Source organism: Bufo gargarizans, chromosome 10 (assembly GCF_014858855.1).
Source record: "Bufo gargarizans isolate SCDJY-AF-19 chromosome 10, ASM1485885v1, whole genome shotgun sequence".
In the NCBI taxonomy this organism is placed as follows: Eukaryota; Metazoa; Chordata; class Amphibia; order Anura; family Bufonidae; genus Bufo; species Bufo gargarizans.
In genome coordinates this window covers 132,441,641-132,462,463 of record NC_058089.1, presented here as the reverse complement: position 1 = coordinate 132,462,463, position 20,823 = coordinate 132,441,641, and the positions used below count along the sequence as shown (strand labels likewise).

Genomic DNA, 20,823 nt, shown 5'->3' with positions numbered 1-20,823 from the left:
TCATCCAGATTATACCAAATAACGGCCTGAAACATCTCGCTTTCCATGTAATGAGTCTCATATAGTAGTCTCACCTTTTAAGTTGCATTACTGAAATAAATGAACTTTGCAGAATATTCTAATTTTTTGAGTTTCACCTGTACATCGCACCCCTCAATCAGTATTTGGTGGAAGCAGGTGTATCGCAGCCCTGCCTCAATCAGTTATTTTGGTAATATCACACCCGTTGCAATTAGTTACTCCAATAGCGTTTGCCCCTCTGTGTACCTGCAGTATCGCAGCAGAACCGCACACGACTGCCGCACAATACAATCCACTATAATATACCGTCTAACATAGAAAGCATATTATCAGTATATCGCACCCTCTGTGTATCACGCCTATCAATAGCACACCTATACCCGTCCTTAGAAGGACTTTTGTGGCCCTATTATCTCCAAATGTTCATATGTTCGTTGCGAAACGACCGCCGGGTGAACCGCAAGGCCATCTCTACCAGTCACATCCAAAGCTACTTTCAAAACTTTGAAATCCTAAAGGGAACCCTCCAGGGAAACCCCATAGACTGTGTTATGCTCAGCGCGGGGGGGGGCCGAACGCTGTGGTGATCCGCCCCCGCGGACCCCTCACAGTGGATTCAGGGTGTGTCCCTACACAGTCTGCAATTACCAGCACTTATTGGACAGTCAGACCGCGCAGAGACAAGGGGAATGGTAACGCACATTCCAAGAGGAATAACAGAGGAAAGACTCAGCACAGAGCCATGGAGCAGACGCACCGGAGTACGAGGATTTGCCAAAGCAGACATGTCAGGGTTGGTCCTCAAGCGGTACTGGGCGCCCACTTTTGGGCTTTCAGAGGCGCTGTTCATTCTTCTCCCCCTCACAGAACAGACGGCGACAGATGCTCGCTACATTATTTGGTGCTTTGCTCAATTGCATCAAGTTCTTGAATTTTCTGGATTTTTATTGAATTTTGGGTCAAGTTATCTAAAATGTATTCAAAATTTGGAAACAAAAATGATCTAAACTCTTCTTTCCCTTCCAGATATTGACTCGGTGGATCAACATGTCCATTCATGCAGCTTTTGGGATCCACCCTGAAGAGGACCTGCGTCAGCACTGAACCTGAGAACGTGATGGAGATATTATTGTAGACACAGGACCCGAGTGTCCGACCGGAAGAAACATGGAGAACGGCACCAAACTGGACAGTCCCACTAACATCTCCTTGGCCAACAAGGACGTCGTTTCCACCATGATCGAGTACAAAGCCATCTCTGTGTTTCTTGTGCTGTTGATTTGTGGCGTTGGTATAATCGGGAACATTATGGTGGTCCTGGTGGTCTTCATAACTCGGGACATGAGAACCCCCACCAACTGTTATCTGGTCAGCCTGGCAGTGGCTGACTTGATGGTCCTGGTGGCAGCTGGACTGCCCAATGTATCAGACAGCCTGGCGGGAACATGGATATACGGGCACGCTGGATGTCTCGGGATAACCTACTTCCAGTATTTAGGGATCAACGCCTCCTCCTGCTCCATCACGGCCTTCACCGTTGAAAGGTAAGTGTGCATTTGACATTACAGAAATGGTGGCGGAACTACAAGTCCCAGCATGCCCTGACAGCTAGGAGACACTGGTTGGAGACCATTGTCCCCAAAATGTGGCAGACAGCTTCTTAACGCCACAGCCACCACTAGGAGGCGCTAACTCCTTACTGTGTTATCATGCACAATCAGTATACGGTGCACTCCCCCAAGCGGTGGCCACGGGAATGCTCTGCTATAGCTATGCAGGGGATCTGGAGCTCTGTATCAGGATAAAGACATGCCCCCCATGATTCCCTGACCCAGTGGCTCCCAGGGTGGCTGCAGCGTCCCGGCTTCACCTATATCTGCATCCAGAGGACACTGATAAGACTGACTAGAATGATGAAGCCGTCAGCTCCATCATTGCCCCGCTAACAGGGACTCGGGCACAGCCAGGAGTGACGCAGTGATGTCATCGCACCCGCTGTGCCCAGCCACAGAAGAGCAGACCTGCTCCCCTCCATTAGTCATGTCAACATGGGGTACTAAGAATACGTTACTCTGTGTGGGGGCATCACCAGGTGTGGCACTAAGGGGGCATCATGGTGTAGGTGGGCATCAAGGGGGCATCATGGTGTGTGCGTGGTCATGAAGGGGGCATCATAGTTTGTGTGGGCATGGAGAGGGAATCATGGTGTGTGCGGGCATGAAGAAGGCATCCTAGTGTGTGCGGACACTAAGGGGGCATCATAGTGTGTGCAGGCACTAAGGGGGTATCATAGTGTGTGTGGACACTAGGGGGCATCATAGTTTCTGCGGGCATGAAGGGGGTATCATAGTGTGTGTGGGCATGAAGGGCGCATCATAGTTGGTGTGGGCATGAAGGGGGTATCATAGTGTGTGCAGGCACTAAGGGGGTATCGTAGTGTGTGTGGACACTAGGGGGGCATCATAGTTTCTGCGGGCATGAAGGGGGTATCATAGTGTAGACATGGCGCCAGCCCAGACGTTGGTTGGAGGTCCCGTATCTCCGGGCAGGCGGTTGCTCCACTGGGTGCAATGTCTGGAGGTCGGAGTTTGACCTCATTAAAGTTAGAGCTCAGAGTTGAGTCATTGGTACACATGGCCATGTTCTCTGTCCTTCCTCTCCAGGTACATTGCCATTTGCCACCCTATGAAAGCGCAGACAGTGTGCACGGTGTCCCGCGCCAAGCGCATCATCGCCGTCGTCTGGGTCTTCACCTGCATTTACTGCATGCTGTGGTTCTTCCTCGTGGACATTCAAGTGAACAGGAACCAGCATGTGGAATGCGGCTACAAAGTCTCCCGCAACCTCTACCTGCCCATTTACTTCACCGACTTTGCCATCTTTTACGTGATCCCGCTGTTCGTGGCCACCATCTTGTATGGGCTGATTGGTCGCATCCTGTTTCTCAGTCCAATCCCCAGTCACCCTGAGAGCGGCACGGAGAGATGGAGGGAGAAAAGCAGCAAGGAAAAAAACGGGGCTGAATCCGACAGCAACAGGATGAATAACCGAAACCGACCTAAGGGGGCGCTATCCTCCAGGAAACAGGTACGTCCTCCCCCCTGAGAATGGCCGCCAGTACTACAAAATGCTGTTACCCCAGGGGCGCTCTGAGCGACGGCTGATGGGTCCAGGGCTGGGAGGTCTCTGTGTCCTGTCAAAAGATAGAGCTGGGTGGGGTTCCCCTATAAATGGCTATCAAATCAGAAATCTGTGACGAGGCTGATTAGGGCGCCCCTACAGGTAGCAGCTTGTGCCACGCGAGCGAGAACCACTGGAGATTTCAGGACACGTGGCTTGTATGAGTGAAGCACATAAAGACCAAAGCCAATTCATGGTAGAACCGCACGTGATCGCGGCACAAACCGCCAGGAGTTGGAGCAGCTGGGAGTCACAACCTGACAGTAGCGGTGCGGTCGGACCCGTCTGTAGAGGCATGTTCTCCGGGTACGGCCACGTGGCGCCAGCACGCTGCAGACTGATGTGCAGGAGCAGCAAAATGTCATCCGCACAATACGGAAAAATCCCCCGGTAAATGTCAATCAGCACGAAAACTCTGCCCCTCAAAACTCTTCTTCTTCTCCCTCCATCGTTCTGACTCAGTCCCCACCATCAGGAAGTGAGAAACCCTTACTGAGAAGGAAAAACTAGCATCTCACATTGACATAAGTCTTCAGCCCCTTTACTCGGGACATAAGTATTCACACCCTTTACTCAGGACTGTTGAAGCCCCTTTACTCAGGAGATAAGTCTTCAGCCCCTTTACTCAGGAGATAAGTCTTCAGCCCCTTTACTCAGGAGATAAGTCTTCAGCCCCTTTACTCAGGAGATAAGTTTTCACACCCTTTACTCAGGAGATAAGTCTTCAGCCCCTTTACTCAGGAGATAAGTCTTCAGCCCCTTTACTCAGGAGATAAGTCTTCAGCCCCTTTACTCAGGAGATAAGTCTTCAGCCCCTTTACTCAGGAGATAAGTTTTCACACCCTTTACTCAGGAGATAAGTCTTCAGCCCCTTTACTCAGGAGATAAGTCTTCAGCCCCTTTACTCAGGAGATAAGTCTTCAGCCCCTTTACTCAGGAGATAAGTCTTCAGCCCCTTTACTCAGGAGATAAGTCTTCAGCCCCTTTACTCGGGACATAAGTCTTTAGCCCCTTTACTCGGGACATAAGACTTCAGCCCCCTTTACTCGGGACATAAGTCTTCAGCCCCCTTTACTCGGGACATAAGTCTTCAGCCTCTTTACTTAGGACATAAGTCTTCAGCCCCTTTACTCGGGACATAAGTCTTCAGCCCCCTTTACTCGGGACATAAGTCTTCAGCCTCTTTACTTAGGACATAAGTCTTCACACCCTTTACTCAGGACTGTTGAAGCCCCCCTGGCAGTGATTCCAGCCTCCAGTCTTCTTGGAGATGATGCCACAAGGTTTGCACCTGGATTTGAGGATTTTCGGCCGTTCTTCTCTGCAGATCCTCTTCTGCTCATTTGGATTTCAACATGTTCAATATTTTAGTTCTTAGGGAAATAAGCCTCTAATGCCATTTACAATACATGCGCACTCAGCCGAGGGTGCGTGTGTATAGGACAGCCAAGACAGTTCTCTTCAATGTATGGTCAGCTTTACTGTATACTGAAAGAGAATCTCCATCGGTCATCCCTGTTCCCACCGCCGTCCCACCACATCCAGTGGTCTCCTGTTCAGCCAATAGTCCTGCTTCTGTTCACCGTCTGGATCATAGACTCTTTAGCTTTGGTGACTGCATGTCATCTATCAGAGCCTATAATGAGCCATAGATACAGGTGTAAGGCCCAGGAGAGGCGGCAGAGCGTCCTCTGTGCAGCAGCATGCAGCATGTCCCAGGCAGTAAACTCCCGCCCACTTCAGTGAGGGGCAGAGGTGATTGGCTGCTAATAGTCTGACGTCATCTACAGGAAGCAGGTGATGCACCGGAGTATGCGCATCTTCAGCGCCTGCCCTATATTGGTGACTGAAGAGCATCACTATCCTCTTAGTTATGCTTTTTATGACAGTCTTTCCGGTGCCGATCCGTCTTCTGAAACCTCCCAGCCAAACGTTCCCCCAGTATGACATGAATGGAACGCTTTTTCCAGAGCTCCAGCCTTGCAATCACGCTGAATCCACAGACAGCAGATGATGTGCAGCAGCTTATACTCCGCGACACAAAGCCTGCAGCAGCTTATACTCCGCGACACAAAGCCTGCAGCAGCTTATACTCCGTGACACAAAGCCTGCAGCAGCTTATACTCCGCGACACAAAGCCTGCAGCAGATTATACTCCGCGACACAAAGCCTGCAGCAGCTTATACTCCGCGACACAAAGCCTGCAGCAGCTTATACTCCGTGACACAAAGCCTGCAGCAGCTTATACTCCGCGACACAAAGCCTGCAGCAGCTTATACTCCGCGACACAAAGCCTGCAGCAGCTTATACTCCGTGACACAAAGCCTGCAGCAGCTTATACTCCGTGACACAAAGCCTGCAGCAGCTTATACTCCGTGACACAAAGCCTGCAGCAGCTTATACTCCGCGACACAAAGCCTGCAGCAGATTATACTCCGCGACACAAAGCCTGCAGCAGCTTATACTCCGCGACACAAAGCCTGCAGCAGCTTATACTCCGCGACACAAAGCCTGCAGCAGCTTATACTCCGCGACACAAAGCCTGCAGCAGATTATACTCCGCGACACAAAGCCTGCAGCAGCTTATACTCTGCGACACAAAGCCTGCAGCAGCTTATACTCCGCGACACAAAGCCTGCAGCAGCTTATACTCCGCGACACAAAGCCTGCAGCAGATTATACTCCGCGACACAAAGCCTGCAGCAGCTTATACTCCGCGACACAAAGCCTGCAGCAGCTTATACTCCGTGACACAAAGCCTGCAGCAGCTTATACTCCGCGACACAAAGCCTGCAGCAGCTTATACTCCGCGACACAAAGCCTGCAGCAGCTTATACTCCGTGACACAAAGCCTGCAGCAGCTTATACTCCGCGACACAAAGCCTGCAGCAGCTTATACTCCGCGACACAAAGCCTGCAGCAGCTTATACTCCGGGACACAAAGCCTGCAGCAGCTTATACTCCGCGACACAAAGCCTGCAGCAGCTTATACTCCGCGACACAAAGCCTGCAGCAGATTATACTCCGCGACACAAAGCCTGCAGCAGCTTATACTCCGCGACACAAAGCCTGCAGCAGCTTATACTCCGTGACACAAAGCCTGCAGCAGCTTATACTCCGCGACACAAAGCCTGCAGCAGCTTATACTCCGCGACACAAAGCCTGCAGCAGCTTATACTCCGCGACACAAAGCCTGCAGCAGCTTATACTCCGCGACACAAAGCCTGCAGCAGCTTATACTCCGCGACACAAAGCCTGCAGCAGATTATACTCCGCGACACAAAGCCTGCAGCAGCTTATACTCCGTGACACAAAGCCTGCAGCAGCTTATACTCCGCGACACAAAGCCTGCAGCAGCTTATACTCCGCGACACAAAGCCTGCAGCAGCTTATACTCCGTGACACAAAGCCTGCAGAAGCTTATACTCTGCGACACAAAGCCTGCAGCAGCTTATACTCCGCGACACAAAGCCTGCAGCAGCTTATACTCCGCGACACAAAGCCTGCAGCAGCTTATACTCCGCGACACAAAGCCTGCAGCAGCTTATACTCCGGGACACAAAGCCTGCAGCAGCTTATACTCCGCGACACAAAGCCTGCAGCAGATTATACTCCGCGACACAAAGCCTGCAGCAGCTTATACTCCGCGACACAAAGCCTGCAGCAGCTTATACTCCGCGACACAAAGCCTGCAGCAGCTTATACTCCGCGACACAAAGCCTGCAGCAGCTTATACTCCGCGACACAAAGCCTGCAGCAGCTTATACTCCGCGACACAAAGCCTGCAGCAGCTTATACTCCGCGACACAAAGCCTGCAGCAGCTTATACTCCGCGACACAAAGCCTGCAGCAGATTATACTCCGCGACACAAAGCCTGCAGCAGCTTATACTCCGTGACACAAAGCCTGCAGCAGCTTATACTCCGCGACACAAAGCCTGCAGCAGCTTATACTCTGCGACACAAAGCCTGCAGCAGCTTATACTCCGTGACACAAAGCCTGCAGAAGCTTATACTCTGCGACACAAAGCCTGCAGCAGCTTATACTCCGTGACACAAAGCCTGCAGCAGCTTATACTCCGCGACACAAAGCCTGCAGCAGCTTATACTCCGTGACACAAAGCCTGCAGCAGCTTATACTCCGCGACACAAAGCCTGCAGCAGCTTATACTCTGCGACACAAAGCCTGCAGCAGCTTATACTCCGCGACACAAAGCCTGCAGCAGCCCATACTCTGCGACACAAAGCCTGCAGCAGCTTATACTCCGCGACACAAAGCCTGCAGCAGCTTATACTCCGTGACACAAAGCCTGCAGCAGCATATACTCTGCGACACAAAGCCTGCAGCGGCTTATACTCTGCGACACAAAGCCTGCAGCGGCTTATACTCCGCGACACAAAGCCTGCAGCAGCTTATACTCCGTGACACAAAGCCTGCAGCAGCTTATACTCCGCGACACAAAGCCTGCAGCGGCTTATACTCCGCGACACAAAGCCTGCAGCGGCTTATACTCCGCGACACAAAGCCTGCAGCAGCTTGTACTCCGCGACACAAAGCCTCTGATTGTGCATATGGTTCGTTCAGATCCTGTTCTCATCTCTAATTAACAAGGTTCATTGAAGTGTAGTTAACCGCCATTGATTTCTGCTCCTCATTTGGTGGTTGAGCTCAGCAAGGTCGTCTGCGTTACTTCCACAGAAAAAAAGATTGATTTTTAGGCAAGAATAACTGAACAGAAGCAGAGAATACAACCCTGCCCCCTCCAGACCAATCTATAAAAGGGGTTGTCAAAGCATATGGCGTTAAACTGTATATGGACGTCATGGAGGGGGTCACAGCCACATATCAGTCCAGTGGTCAGAATGTAATACTGCACCTCCCCTGTAGAGGCCGCTGCAGGATATGGGATCTGCCACAGTCAGCGTATTGTACGGGCAGGGACACGGGTACCTGGGCCTCCTCCATCTAACCGGGGCAGAGCAGCAGCCATACTTTGTTTTTGAAGTGATTTTAGTTAGTCCTTATCATAGACTCCAAACACATCCAGAGCTGCTCTCGAAACTCTGCTGGTTTCCTTGGAAACGGACAGTGGCATAGCTACACCTCAGCTGCCAGTTATATCACCAGATTACTCACCTTCCACAATGCACTGCTCTCTGGGAACTGAAAAGCCGGTGAGCTGTAAATGCAGCTCTGGATGTGACTGGAGTCTTGGGTGTAATTCAAAAATATCAGTGCAAAAAATAAGTAAATAAATGGATGTACAAGAATAATGGTAAAATATTGTATAATGAAATCTTCTGCGGCTTTCTCATATAGTTTGTGTTTCAAGCCTTCATCATTTCAAGACCTCTGCTTGCTTTGAGGCCATTATTATGTACATCCAAAGGCTTAAAAGCAAATACTTGCAGGATAACAGGCTGAACTGGATGGACAAATGTCTTTTTTCAGCCTTTTATACTATGTCACTATGTTACTTCTCACAGCTGAAGATTTGCTACAGTTGTATCCAGTCCTCTGTGGACTGATCACAATAGAAACACAAAGCTCCATCTGCCCTGATAGTTTGTTACAATGTATCAGTCTGGATACCTTTAGCTGTGAGCAGTTTAGGTCCAGGACAGTTTCCAGTCTTTAGCTGTGAACTGTTCACCCATATTGACAGCAAGCAGAGATCTTGGAAATCGTGAATGCACTAGAGCACAGGTCTGCAGACCTTTTCATTACACAATGAAGACTCTTCTGTTATATAAAAGGATGAGCTTTTAACCCCCTATCCTCTGACGGTCGTAGTAAGCAGATTATGAAGCGCGCCCGCAGTGTCTTCTGCGCGGTGTCCACCTCTTCATGTCATTTATGATAAGAATTAGAAGAATGTGGCTCCAGGAACACACAATGTAATAGCCAAGGACTCAGGCCCGAGAACGACTGGCGCGTTTCATTCACGTTACTGATGTCACAGCCATTCTTCAGGCAGACAAAACCGTCCTCAGCTTGTAAGAGAAGGATTTAAAGGGACAGTCCACTCACTGCTGCCAGGGTGTGTGATCTGGGGTATAAGGCCCACAGTCCCAGCGCCGATGATGATGGGGGTAATAGTTGTGTCGCTCTTCTATGTGACCAGGCTGTAGGGTGAGGAGAGGGTCCAGCACGGGGTGTCCTGGCATACAGTATGGGGCCCCCCGTAGCTGATGGATTGTATGATAACATAATCATCTCCTCATATCATCAGAGGAGCCCTGCCATTCCTCTGTGCCTGGCACCGTACCCGCTGCCCACATCCCCCCACATATACTCTCCGCAGTGAGGGGCTGCATGGAGAACAGTCGGATTCTGCAGCATTCAGTGGACGACTTCCAAAATCCTGAGACAAATATTACTGTATGATCATTGCCTCATAACTGGGCAGCCCCGGGGGATAGCCGACCCTCTGGGTCCAGACAGCCCTGCAGTCAGAGACTCTCACTATGGCTGTAGGGTGGTCCCTGGGGGTCCTAGACGCGCTGTACATGGGGACCACTGGGGCATATCTAGAGTTGAGACCCAAGAGCATCAAGCCTTTCCTGCTCCTTCTTCCTCATGTGATTGAGCTTATTCCTGCTGGGGCGACATGATCTCATTCTACGGGCCTCATGCACACCACCGCATGTTGCATCTGCCTCCGAACCACACACAGACAGGTCCGCAGAAAAAACGGACATCACATGGATGTTACCCATGCGCTGCCACATCTGCATGTCCATCCCGTAAATGATAGAACATGTCCTATTCTGACCTCCATGATGTATTCTGCAGTGAGCTGAGTTATAACCTCCCTTCTGATCCTCAGCTGTGTCATGTGACCAGCACTCTCACTTGTCAAATAACACAGCATCTTACGTGAGGACAAGCAGGACCTTCACAAGACATTTTGGTGCCCTAGGCAGAAGAGGCAAATGGTGCCCCCCACCTCCCCCCGCTCAAATGTAAAACAGCCTAAGAAGACATAAACATTGGCCCCTTTCGGGTTGCATAAGTGCCGTCCGTGTACATGTGACTTCTGAGCCCAGTGATTGGATGCAGAGATCACATGACCGATGATGGGGACCAGTGGGACTTTTACACGACCCTACACGGATGCAGGTTTCAAAACAGAATTTCCACGTGGATTTCTGTGCAGATTTCTCTCCGTTTCTGCACCAAATCCACATGTTATTTGCAGATTTTGTTGCATTGCAAAGGGTCAAATCTGCACTAAAAATCTGCAGCAACAACTGACTAAATCCACAGGGCCGGTCTGCACAGAAAACATACACAAGGGGCACGTGGAATTCCTCCAGTACGGTTTTCTGTGGGCAAAAACTGTACGTAATCAGCAACGAGTGCAGTTCCCCTCACAAAGTAACTTTTTACATTTATTTTACCCAGTCCTGTTTTTAAATATCAGACTTGCGTTCTTGCCAGCGCCACGTCTCCACACACTAATTCCTCTCAGCGCCACGTCTCCACGCACTAATTCCTCTCAGCGCCACAGGGACACGCCTTGGAAGAGCCTAGCCCCATCTCACCTCCCGATCCCCCTCACAATGCCACCCCATGCTGTAAGAGTAAGATTTCTGATTGGCAGATGTGAGATGCCCGTCTCCCCAGGTGGTACCTGCTCTGGGTGTATCCCATCTCTCCAGCGCCATACACCAAGCCCCGCCCCTCCACCAAGCCCCACCCCTTTCCCAGAACTGCAGAGAAGCTTAAAAAGTGGCAAATGGTGCAGATATGTTGTACGCCATGATCTGCAGCTTTTTATGCCATTGATAAATGTCCTCATCGGACTGACGGGAGCTCAGGGAGACTGTAAGTGACTGGTGGTGAGCGCTTCCATCAGTACAATGGGGAGAGCGTTCTTTGGCTGGCTCCTCCACATTGGGAGCCGCTTGTCATGGCTTCTCCCCTGAAGCGAGGCGTAAATGTTCTAAACCTGAGCACCACCTGCATGATCCGGCATCTAACCGCAAAGCACGAGCTGCAGTGGAGTAGACGCCTCAGGAACCATGAAAGATCTGAGGCTCCTCCTGCTTCCTCTTCTGCTGCAGTCTCGGCCTCTTCCTCCCCCTCTGGAGGGACAGTGCCACCTGAGGATGTGACACCACCCCCTCCACCACCATTGTCACCCAGCATCTCCACACTGTCCCATGGAAGCGTTCAGCTTTCCATCCCCCAAACACTGGAGCAGAAGAGGAAGTACCCCCCTACTCTACCGCATCATCATCCTCCTCTACCGTCTCCTCATCCTCCTCTACCGCATCCTCATCCTCCTCTACCGTCTCCTCATCCTCCTCTACCGTCTCCTCATCCTCCTCTACCGTCTCCTCATCCTCCTCTACCGCATCCTCATCCTCCTCTACTGCATCCTCATCCTCCTCTACCGCATCCTCATCCTCCTCAGGCAGAGGGAGACGACAGCAGGCAGTTCTGACACTCCTCTGTTTGGGGGAAAAACCCCACACCGCCGTTTCCCGTCTCGATTCCTGCCATAGACATAGCAGCAGCAGGAAGAGAGACAGGAGACGGCACCAGCACACTGCGCGCCGTCTCCTCATACAGCTGATATGATATTGATGACCTATCCTGGGGACCCCCTTAATTTGTCAACAAATTCCTAACCTTTGTTCTTCCTCTGAACATTTTGTATCTACAAAGCTCATCCAAATATCTAAGGACCTATTTCTATTGGAATCCATCTTCATCTGTCTGTCTGTCTCTCCAATACCTATCTATGTGTCCATTCTTCTATCTATTTATCTCTGTAATATCTAGCTATCCATCTAGATACAAACCTTATGGTAATACTGTATATGAATAGCCCCATGTAAATACTATACAAACATAACAATGACATCACTGGTTCTGATGTCATCATAGAAGTCCATTAGGCAGATATGTTATACGGGATGATGGGATTTCTAGTAACTTCTCCATGATGCCTCTCAAGCCCTGTATGAAATATCCACACTTCTTTGCCTTTGATGTGTCTTTCTCTACCTTCTTTGTAGGTTACTAAGATGTTGGCGGTGGTGGTCGTTCTCTTTGCTCTTCTCTGGATGCCCTATCGGACTTTAGTTCTAGTGAACTCTTTTGTGGAGAATCCATACTTGGACCCCTGGTTCCTTCTGTTCTGTCGCATCTGTGTTTATGCCAACAGTGCCATCAACCCTGTCATCTACAACCTCATGTCTCAGAAGTTCCGCACAGCTTTCAAAAGGTTGTGTAAGTGTGGCCAGGTGGAGACCCAGAGGAGAAACACGTACATGGCCACCACCAACTACAGCATGGTTCGGGATCCCAGCAATGCCAGGCCTGAGAAGAAGGAAATGCCACCACAAGAGAACCCAACCATTGTACCCAAACAATCCGACAAGCCGAAGGTGGAAGGGGAATTATATTACAGCGTTGTCTAAACTCACCGTTTGCTCTAAACTCCATACTACCAGCAAAGGTGAAGATCTACTGTAGGTACAAAAAGCCACTGGTGACTATAGAACCTCAGGGGCGGGGACTCTCAGAGCAGACAAGAAGAGCCAGGATTCTGAACCCCCTGAGAGTCCTGACAATGTGTGCAGCCCATCTTCATGTGAAAGAACATTGTCATAGCGACACAAACATGGCTTCAATATTACCTTGCTTCAGAGCTGTAGATTAGGTCTTAAAATTGGCCCTGTGTGGCCCCAGGTCCCTTCTACTGCCTCTGTTACCATTTCTATAGCTCTTTGGCCTGATGGGGCAGTGGTGTTTCTGTAGGTACATTACAGTGAGTGAGCCACCACGGACACTCCTCAAACACCTGCAGAAGATGGGGCCCTAACTGGTTTTATTATAGGGCCCGACTTCTTCACTGTATGTTCTTGGTGACCAACATTTTGCATCCTCTGACTGCTTTCTATGGTCTTATCTTTATATGAAATGTTTGGTTGTGTAAGTGTCTATGAGAGTCCTTATATTCCTTATATTCAAGATCATAATGGTGCAAATCTCCATAGATCGAGAGAGGGGAGCTCTGCCCATCAGTCTGATTGTTCCATGTCCCCATCTATGAAGAGCTGTTGTAGTTATATGCCACATGTGATCCCTCCCAGCCTTTCTGATTGGATGAGAGGGTGCACAGAGGGAGGGGCTTGTGGGACAAGTCATTTTTCCAGCCCCTGAGGGGCACATTGTGAGGGATTTCAGTGGGTGCACCCTCCATTTTAGATATGAAGGACTGGCGACGGGTCTCAAGGCTTCATGTGGGCAGAGTTATCTTCATGCCTTGGTTTTTGTCCCCCGGGTATATTGTTTTGTCCCCCGTAGCTGATGCCGACCATGATATCTCGGAGACCTGGAAGAAGCCTTGATGTTTTATCCATTGATCTTTCCTGCTCAGCACATGGATCTCTGCTCTTTAGTAAAAAGAGAAATGAACAATTGAAAGGGTTCGATGACGCAGCGGCTGCTGCTTCAGTTCTCTGACGTGAATGACGATTGAAATCCGCACCAGCAGTGAGGCGCTGGACTGCTGGAGGAGGAGGCGCTTAATTTGGTGAGGCTTCCGCCAGCCTCACCACAAATGCTGGTCTTGACAAATGCCTCCGGGCTATGCCTTGTAGGGCTAGCCCAGCTGAATGTAATGGTGGAGATGCCCGTTTAATCCATATGCACATGAACAGTTAAGTGCACCGAGGGCGGGTCCAGGACCTTTCTGTGCACTCCTGCTCCTCTCCCAGCCCCTCCTTCTCTTTCCTGATTGACAGGTTCCTATATAGTCCTCTCACCCGGCTTTGTCAATCAAGGAGAGGGAGGGGCGGGGGTGCACAGAGAGTAATTGGGGGTCCCCACACCCTCAGCCAGGGGCGTAGCTATAGGGAAAGCCACTGCTTTGGGGCCCGAACTCAGAAGGGGCCCATCCAGGAGGAGGATTATATACAGAGACATTGTAGAAAACGGACGGAGCGGTTTCCGGGCCTCGTCAGAGAGAGCGATCTTGAATAGCCACAGAAGTGGGGGTTGAGAAGAATTTGCTAGGGTGGGGGGCCCTATTAAAATATTTTCTGAGGGGCCCAGTCATTTCTAGTTACACCACTGCCGTCAGCACAAAGCATCAATGACGGCATAATGTATAATGTACAGTCTACTGATAGTTTGTTACAGTGTATCAGTGCAGGCAAGCCTTCTAATATGCCCAGTTCTAGCCCCTGGATGGAAAGAGGAATGTTCCTGTTCGCTGCAGGAGTCTCCTTGATGCAATGATTAGGATTTATTTGCAGACGGCCGGACGCCCCTTTAGCAGCAGACCATCGTCTGGTTCACTCCGAGCCTTTCACACTGAATCTTACGTATTAAGGCTACATGCACACGTCCGCAAATTGCTGATCTGCAAAAAAGGATGCCATCCGTTGTTTTTTTTGCAGATCCATTGTAACAAACGGACAAGAATAGGACATGTTCAATCTTTTTTGTTGGGCTACTGAATGGACATACGGATGTGGACAGCACACGGTGTGTTGTCCTCATTTTTTGTGGACCCACTGAAATTAATGGGTCCGCATCCTATCCACAAAAAAAACGGAACGGACACGGAAACAAACAACGTTCGTGTGCCTGTAGCCTACTTGATGTCGCCTGTCAGATTATAGATATCGCTCATCATGGTGAATAGCAATAATCCGGGGGTCCAGGAGAGGTGGTTGTACAGCTTCCTTCTGTTCTTGGGGGATGGGTCAAAATTTGATGAAGTCATTTTTCCTAGATAAGTGGCACCATCCCCTTCCATGGACAGTCATAGGTACATATCCTGCGCAGCGCACCCTGTCCCTTCATACAACATCACATTAGACCGATCCCATGAGGGGCTGCGCAGTCACACGGCTTACACTATACACAAGACCCACTTTGTGCAAGGAAATGTCAATGTCACACGGCTATTCATTGACAGTTATCAGAGGTGCATATACTGGATTTGACATGAACAGAAAAGTTAGTGAACCCTTTGGAATGACCTGGAGTTCTGCACTGTTTACTAATGTGGACTGATTGTATCTAAGACACAATGTGACGGAATCAAACAGAGCGTCTCAGGTGACACCATTACGCTGGGTTCACACCTAGGCGTTTCTCAAACGCGCGTTTCTATGCGCGTTTTTGTCGCGAGTTTTTATGCGTGTTTTTTTAAATAGTGAACGCGCGTTTGGGTGATTGACAGCAGTGTTGTCCAAAGAGTCTATGGCCCAAACGCGCGTCAAACGCGCCAAAAAAAGCTCCTGTACTTGTTTGAGCGTCGGGCGTTTTACAGCGCGATCGTACGCGCTGTAAAACGCCCAGGTGAGAACCATTCCCATGGGGAATCATTGGTTTCTCTGTGTTGAGCGTTTTACAGCGCGTAGGAACGCGCTGTAAAACGCTCAGGTGTGAACCCAGCGTTAAGGAAGCTGCAGCTCTGAGAAAAATCCTTGTGTCCTGCGTCAAATATGTACAAATGCAGAGCGCTATGGATGGGGGGAAAAGAACTCTGCACCCCAACACCAAAATAGCCCTTCTGTGACGCATGGTCATAGGTGCATCATGGATTAGGGCTGGTGGAGGGGCCTCATAGTTTGGGGCTGTGGATGGGGCATCATAGTTTGGGGCTGGTGGAAGGGCCTCATAGTTTGGGGCTGGTGGAGGGTACATCATGGCTTTGGGCTGGTGGAGGACCCTCATAGTTTGGGGCTGGTGGAGAGTACATCATGGCTTTGGGCTGGTGGAGGACCCTCATAGTTTGGGGCTGGTGGAGAGTACATCATGGCTTTGGGCTGGTGGAGGGGCCTCATAGTTTGGGGCTGGTGGAGGGGCCTCATAGTTTGTGGCTGGTGGAGGGGCCTCATAGTTTGGGGCTGGTGGAGGGGCCTCATAGTTTGGGGCTGGTGGAGGGGCCTCATAGTTTGGGCTGGTGGAGGGTACGTCATAGTTTGGGGCTGGTGGAGGGTACGTCATAGTTTGTGGCTGGTGGAGGGGCCTCATAGTTTGGGGCTGGTGGAGGGCCCTCATTGTTTGGGGCTGGTGGAGGGGCATCACAGTTTGGGCTGGTGGAGGGGCCTCATAGTTTGGGCTGGTGGAGGGGCCTCATAGTTTGGGCTGGTGGAGGGGCCTCATAGTTTGTGGCTGGTGGAGGGGCCTCATAGTTTGGGGCTGGTGGAGGGCCCTCATAGTTTGGGGCTGGTGGAGGGTACATCATGGCTTTGGGCTGGTGGAGGACCCTCATAGTTTGGGGCTGGTGGAGAGTACATCATGGCTTTGGGCTGGTGGAGGGGCCTCATAGTTTGGGGCTGGTGGAGGGGCCTCATAGTTTGGGGCTGGTGGAGGGGGCCTCATAGTTTGGGGCTGGTGGATGGGGCCTCATAGTTTGGGGCTGGTGGAGGGGCCTCATAGTTTGGGGCTGGTGGAGGGGCCTCATAGTTTGGGGCTATTGGAGGGGCCTCATAGTTTGGGGCTATTGGAGGGGCCTCATAGTTTGGGGCTGGTGGAGGGGCCTCATAGTTTGGGGCTGGTGGAGGGGCCTCATAGTTTGGGGCTGGTGGAGGGGGCCTCATAGTTTGGGGCTGGTGGATGGGGCCTCATAGTTTGGGGCTGGTGGAGGGGCCTCATAGTTTGGGGCTGGTGGAGGGGCCTCATAGTTTGGGGCTGGTGGAGGGGCATCATAGTTTGGGGCTATTGGAGGGGCCTCATAGTTTGGGGCTGGTGGAGGGGCCTCATAGTTTGGGGCTGGTGGAGGGGCCTTATAGTTTGGGGCTGGTGGAGGGGGCCTCATAGTTTGGGGCTGGTGGAGGGGGCCTCATAGTTTGGGGCTGGTGGAGGGGCCTCATAGTTTGGGGCTGGTGGAGGGGCCTCATAGTTTGGGGCTATTGGAGGGGCCTCATAGTTTGGGGCTGGTGGAGGGGCCTCATAGTTTGGGGCTGGTGGAGGGGCCTCATAGTTTGGGGCTATTGGAGGGGCCTCATAGTTTGGGGCTATTGGAGGGGCCTCATAGTTTGGGGCTGGTGGAGGGGCCTCATAGTTTGGGGCTGGTGGAGGGGCCTCATAGTTTGGGCTGGTGGAGGGGCCTCATAGTTTGAGGCTGGTGGAGGGGCCTCATAGTTTGAGGCTGGTGGAGGGGCCTCATAGTTTGAGGCTGGTGGAGGGGCCTCATAGTTTGGGGCTGGTGGAGGGGCCTCATAGTTTGGGGCTGGTGGAGGGCCCTCATTGTTTTGGGCTGGTGGAGGGGCCTCATAGTTTGGGCTGGTGGAGGGGCCTCATAGTTTGGGGCTGGTGGAGGGGCCTCATAGTTTGAGGCTGGTGGAGGGGCCTCATAGTTTGAGGCTGGTGGAGGGGCCTCATAGTTTGGGGCTGGTGGAGGGGCCTCATAGTTTGGGCTGGTGGAGGGGCCTCATAGTTTGGGGCTGGTGGAGGGGCCTCATAGTTTGGGCTGGTGGAGGGTACGTCATAGTTTGTGGCTGGTGGAGGGGCCTCATAGTTTGGGGCTGGTGGAGGGGCCTCATAGTTTGGGGCTGGTGGAGGGGCCTCATAGTTTGGGGCTGGTGGAGGGGCTTCATAGTTTGGGGCTGGTGCAGGGGCCTCATAGTTTGGGGCTGGTGGATGGGCCTCATAGTTTGGGCTGGTGGAGGGGCCTCATAGTTTGGGGCTGGTGCAGGGGCCTCATAGTTTGGGGCTGGTGGAGGGGCCTCATAGTTTGGGGCTGGTGCAGGGGCCTCATAGTTTGGGGCTGGTGGAGGGGCCTCATAGTTTGGGCTGGTGGATGGGCCTCATAGTTTGGGCTGGTGGAGGGGCCTCATAGTTTGGGGCTGGTGGAGGGGCCTCATAGTTTGGGGCTGGTGCAGGGGCCTCATAGTTTGGGGCTGGTGGAGGGGCCTCATAGTTTGGGCTGGTGGATGGGCCTCATAGTTTGGGCTGGTGGAGGGGCATCGTGGTTTCAGCCTGGTTTAGCAGTAAGACCTCAGTTGTTTAGTAATAAATACAGAAATCCAGGGTTCACTTACCTTTTCTTCTAATTATTTGCTTTTACTTTGAGCAGGTAAATAAATCTTTTCTGCTTGGAAACAAACAGCAGCTGTTGATGGATCCCTGGCTATTTTCATGCATCACCATTGGATCTTACAGTACATAATGGTGTCCGGCAGATTATGGACGGTGGGACGCAGCCAATAACAATGAACACAGAATAATGTGGCTCTAACCAGTTAATATGGCCGCACAGTACTCAGCAGTATAGCGCCTTGCATCACCGCTGGGGCTTGGCCACACCGCGTCACGGTACGCTGGACCCAAAGAATGAGTTTTCTGGTGCGCAGCTGCTTAGGTGATGCCCTCAAGGAATCCGAGCTGAATTATAGCTTTATTTTTTTCCCTGTACACAGAAGATCAGACCGGGGGGACGATAGGGAGGACTGTATCTAGCTGCTCCTCTTTATATGTATTATAACCTGACGTCATGTGACTGTGTACAACCTGCGGCCCTCTAGCTGTTGCGAAACTACAACTCCCAGCATGCCCGGACAGCCTAAAGATATAAACCTACAGCAGGGCATGGTGGGAGTTGTAGTTTTACAACAGCTGGAGGGCCACAAGTAGAACATCCCTGTCATATGTGAATCTGTGTTTTTAAAAATAAAAAGCTTCCTCTGTTACATTCTGTGGGTGTTTATTTCATTTAAAAGGTCCCTTCATTTATTATGTCATGTTACCCCCATTGCACCCCCTCATAGGTTTCCACTGATAGTAGTGTGAACGTTGTATAGTGGAAATGTACACAGTCGACTCCCATTATTCTGACCACTTCCTACTTTCAACTCTAGCAGCGCCTGCTCATGAAAGAAGTCCTGTGTGATGAGAAGGTTCGGTGGGTATGTAAGGGGTGTGATAGGCTGTCTGCACACATATCCCTCAGTGGGTATATAAGGTGTGTGATAGGCTGTCTGCACACATATCCCTCGGTGGGTATATAAGGTGTGATAGGCTGTCTGCACACATATCCCTCGGTGGGTATATAAGGTGTGATAGGCTGTCTGCACACATATCCCTCGGTGGGTATATAAGGGGTGTGATAGGCTGTCTGCACACATATCCCTCGGTGGGTATATAAGGTGTGATAGGCTTTCTGCACACATATCCCTCGGTGGGTATATAAGGTGTGATAGGCTGTCTGCACACATATCCCTCGGTGGGTATATAAGGTGTGTGATAGGCTGTATGCACACATATCCCTCGGTGGGTATATAAGGTGTGTGATAGGCTGTATGCACACATATCCCTCGGTGGGTATGTAAGGTGTGATAGGCTTTCTGCACACATATCCCTCGGTGGGTATATAAGGTGTGATAGGCTGTCTGCACACATATCCCTCAGTGGGTATATAAGGTGTGATAGGCTGTATGCACACATATCCCTCGGTGGGTATATAAGGGGTGTGATAGGCTGTCTGCACACATATCCCTCGGTGGGTATATAAGGTGTGATAGGCTTTCTGCACACATATCCCTCGGTGGGTATATAAGGGCTGTGATAGGCTGTCTGCACACATATCCCTCGGTGGGTATATAAGGTGTGATAGGCTGTCTGCACACATATCCCTCGGTGGGTATATAAGGTGTGATAGGCTGTCTGCACACATATCCCTCGGTGGGTATATAAGGTGTGATAGGCTTTCTGCACACATATCCCTCAGTGGGTATATAAGGTGTGTGATAGGCTGTCTGCACACATATCCCTCGGTGGGTATATAAGGTGTGATAGGCTGTCTGCACACATATCCCTCAGTGGGTATATAAGGTGTGATAGGCTTTCTGCACACATATCCCTCGGTGGGTATATAAGGTGTGTGATAGGCTGTCTGCACACATATCCCTCGGTGGGTATATAAGGTGTGATAGGCTGTCTGCACACATATCCCTCGGTGGGTATATAAGGGGTGTGATAAGCTGTCTGCACATATATCCCTCGGTGGGTATATAAGGGGTGTGATAGGCTGTCTGCACACATATCCCTCGGTGGGTATATAAGGTGTGATAGGCTGTCTGCACACATATCCCTCGGTGGGTATATAAGGTGTGATAGGCTGTCTGCACACATATCCCTCAGTGGGTATATACAGACGTGGACAAAATTGTTGGTACCCTTTGGTCAATGAAAGAAAAAGTCACAATGGTCACAGAAATAACTTTAATCTGACAAAAGTAATAATAAATTAAAATTCTATAAATGTTAACCAATGAAAGTCAGACATTGTTTTTCAACCATGCTTCAACAGAATTATGTAAAAAAATAAACTCATGAAACAGGCATGGACAAAAATGATGGTACCCCTAACTTAATATTTTGTTGCGCAACCTTTTGAGGCAATCACTGCAATCAAACGCTTCCTGTAACTGTCAATGAGACATCTGCACCTCTCAGCAGGTATTTTGGCCCACTCCTCATGAGCAAACTGCTCCAGTTGTGTCCGGTTTGAAGGGTGCCTTTTCCAGACTGCATGTTTCAGCTCCTTCCAAAGATGCTCAATAGGATTGAGGTCAGGGCTCATAGAAGGCCACTTTAGAATAGTCCAATTTTTTCCTCTTAGCCATTCTTGGGTGTTTTTAGCGG

General features: G+C 50.6%; 1 protein-coding gene across 1 annotated transcript; it reads left to right on the top strand.

Annotated features, from left to right (window-relative positions):
* The first annotated feature begins 1,188 nt into the window (after positions 1-1,188).
* On the top strand, positions 1,189-12,911 carry LOC122920918 (thyrotropin-releasing hormone receptor-like). Its single transcript, XM_044270749.1, has 3 exons — positions 1,189-1,565; positions 2,685-3,108; positions 12,231-12,911. The coding sequence occupies exons 1-3, from the start codon at positions 1,189-1,191 to the stop codon at positions 12,633-12,635; spliced, it is 1,206 nt and encodes a 401-aa protein (XP_044126684.1). The 3' UTR covers positions 12,636-12,911.
* The last annotated feature ends 7,912 nt before the right edge of the window (positions 12,912-20,823 follow it).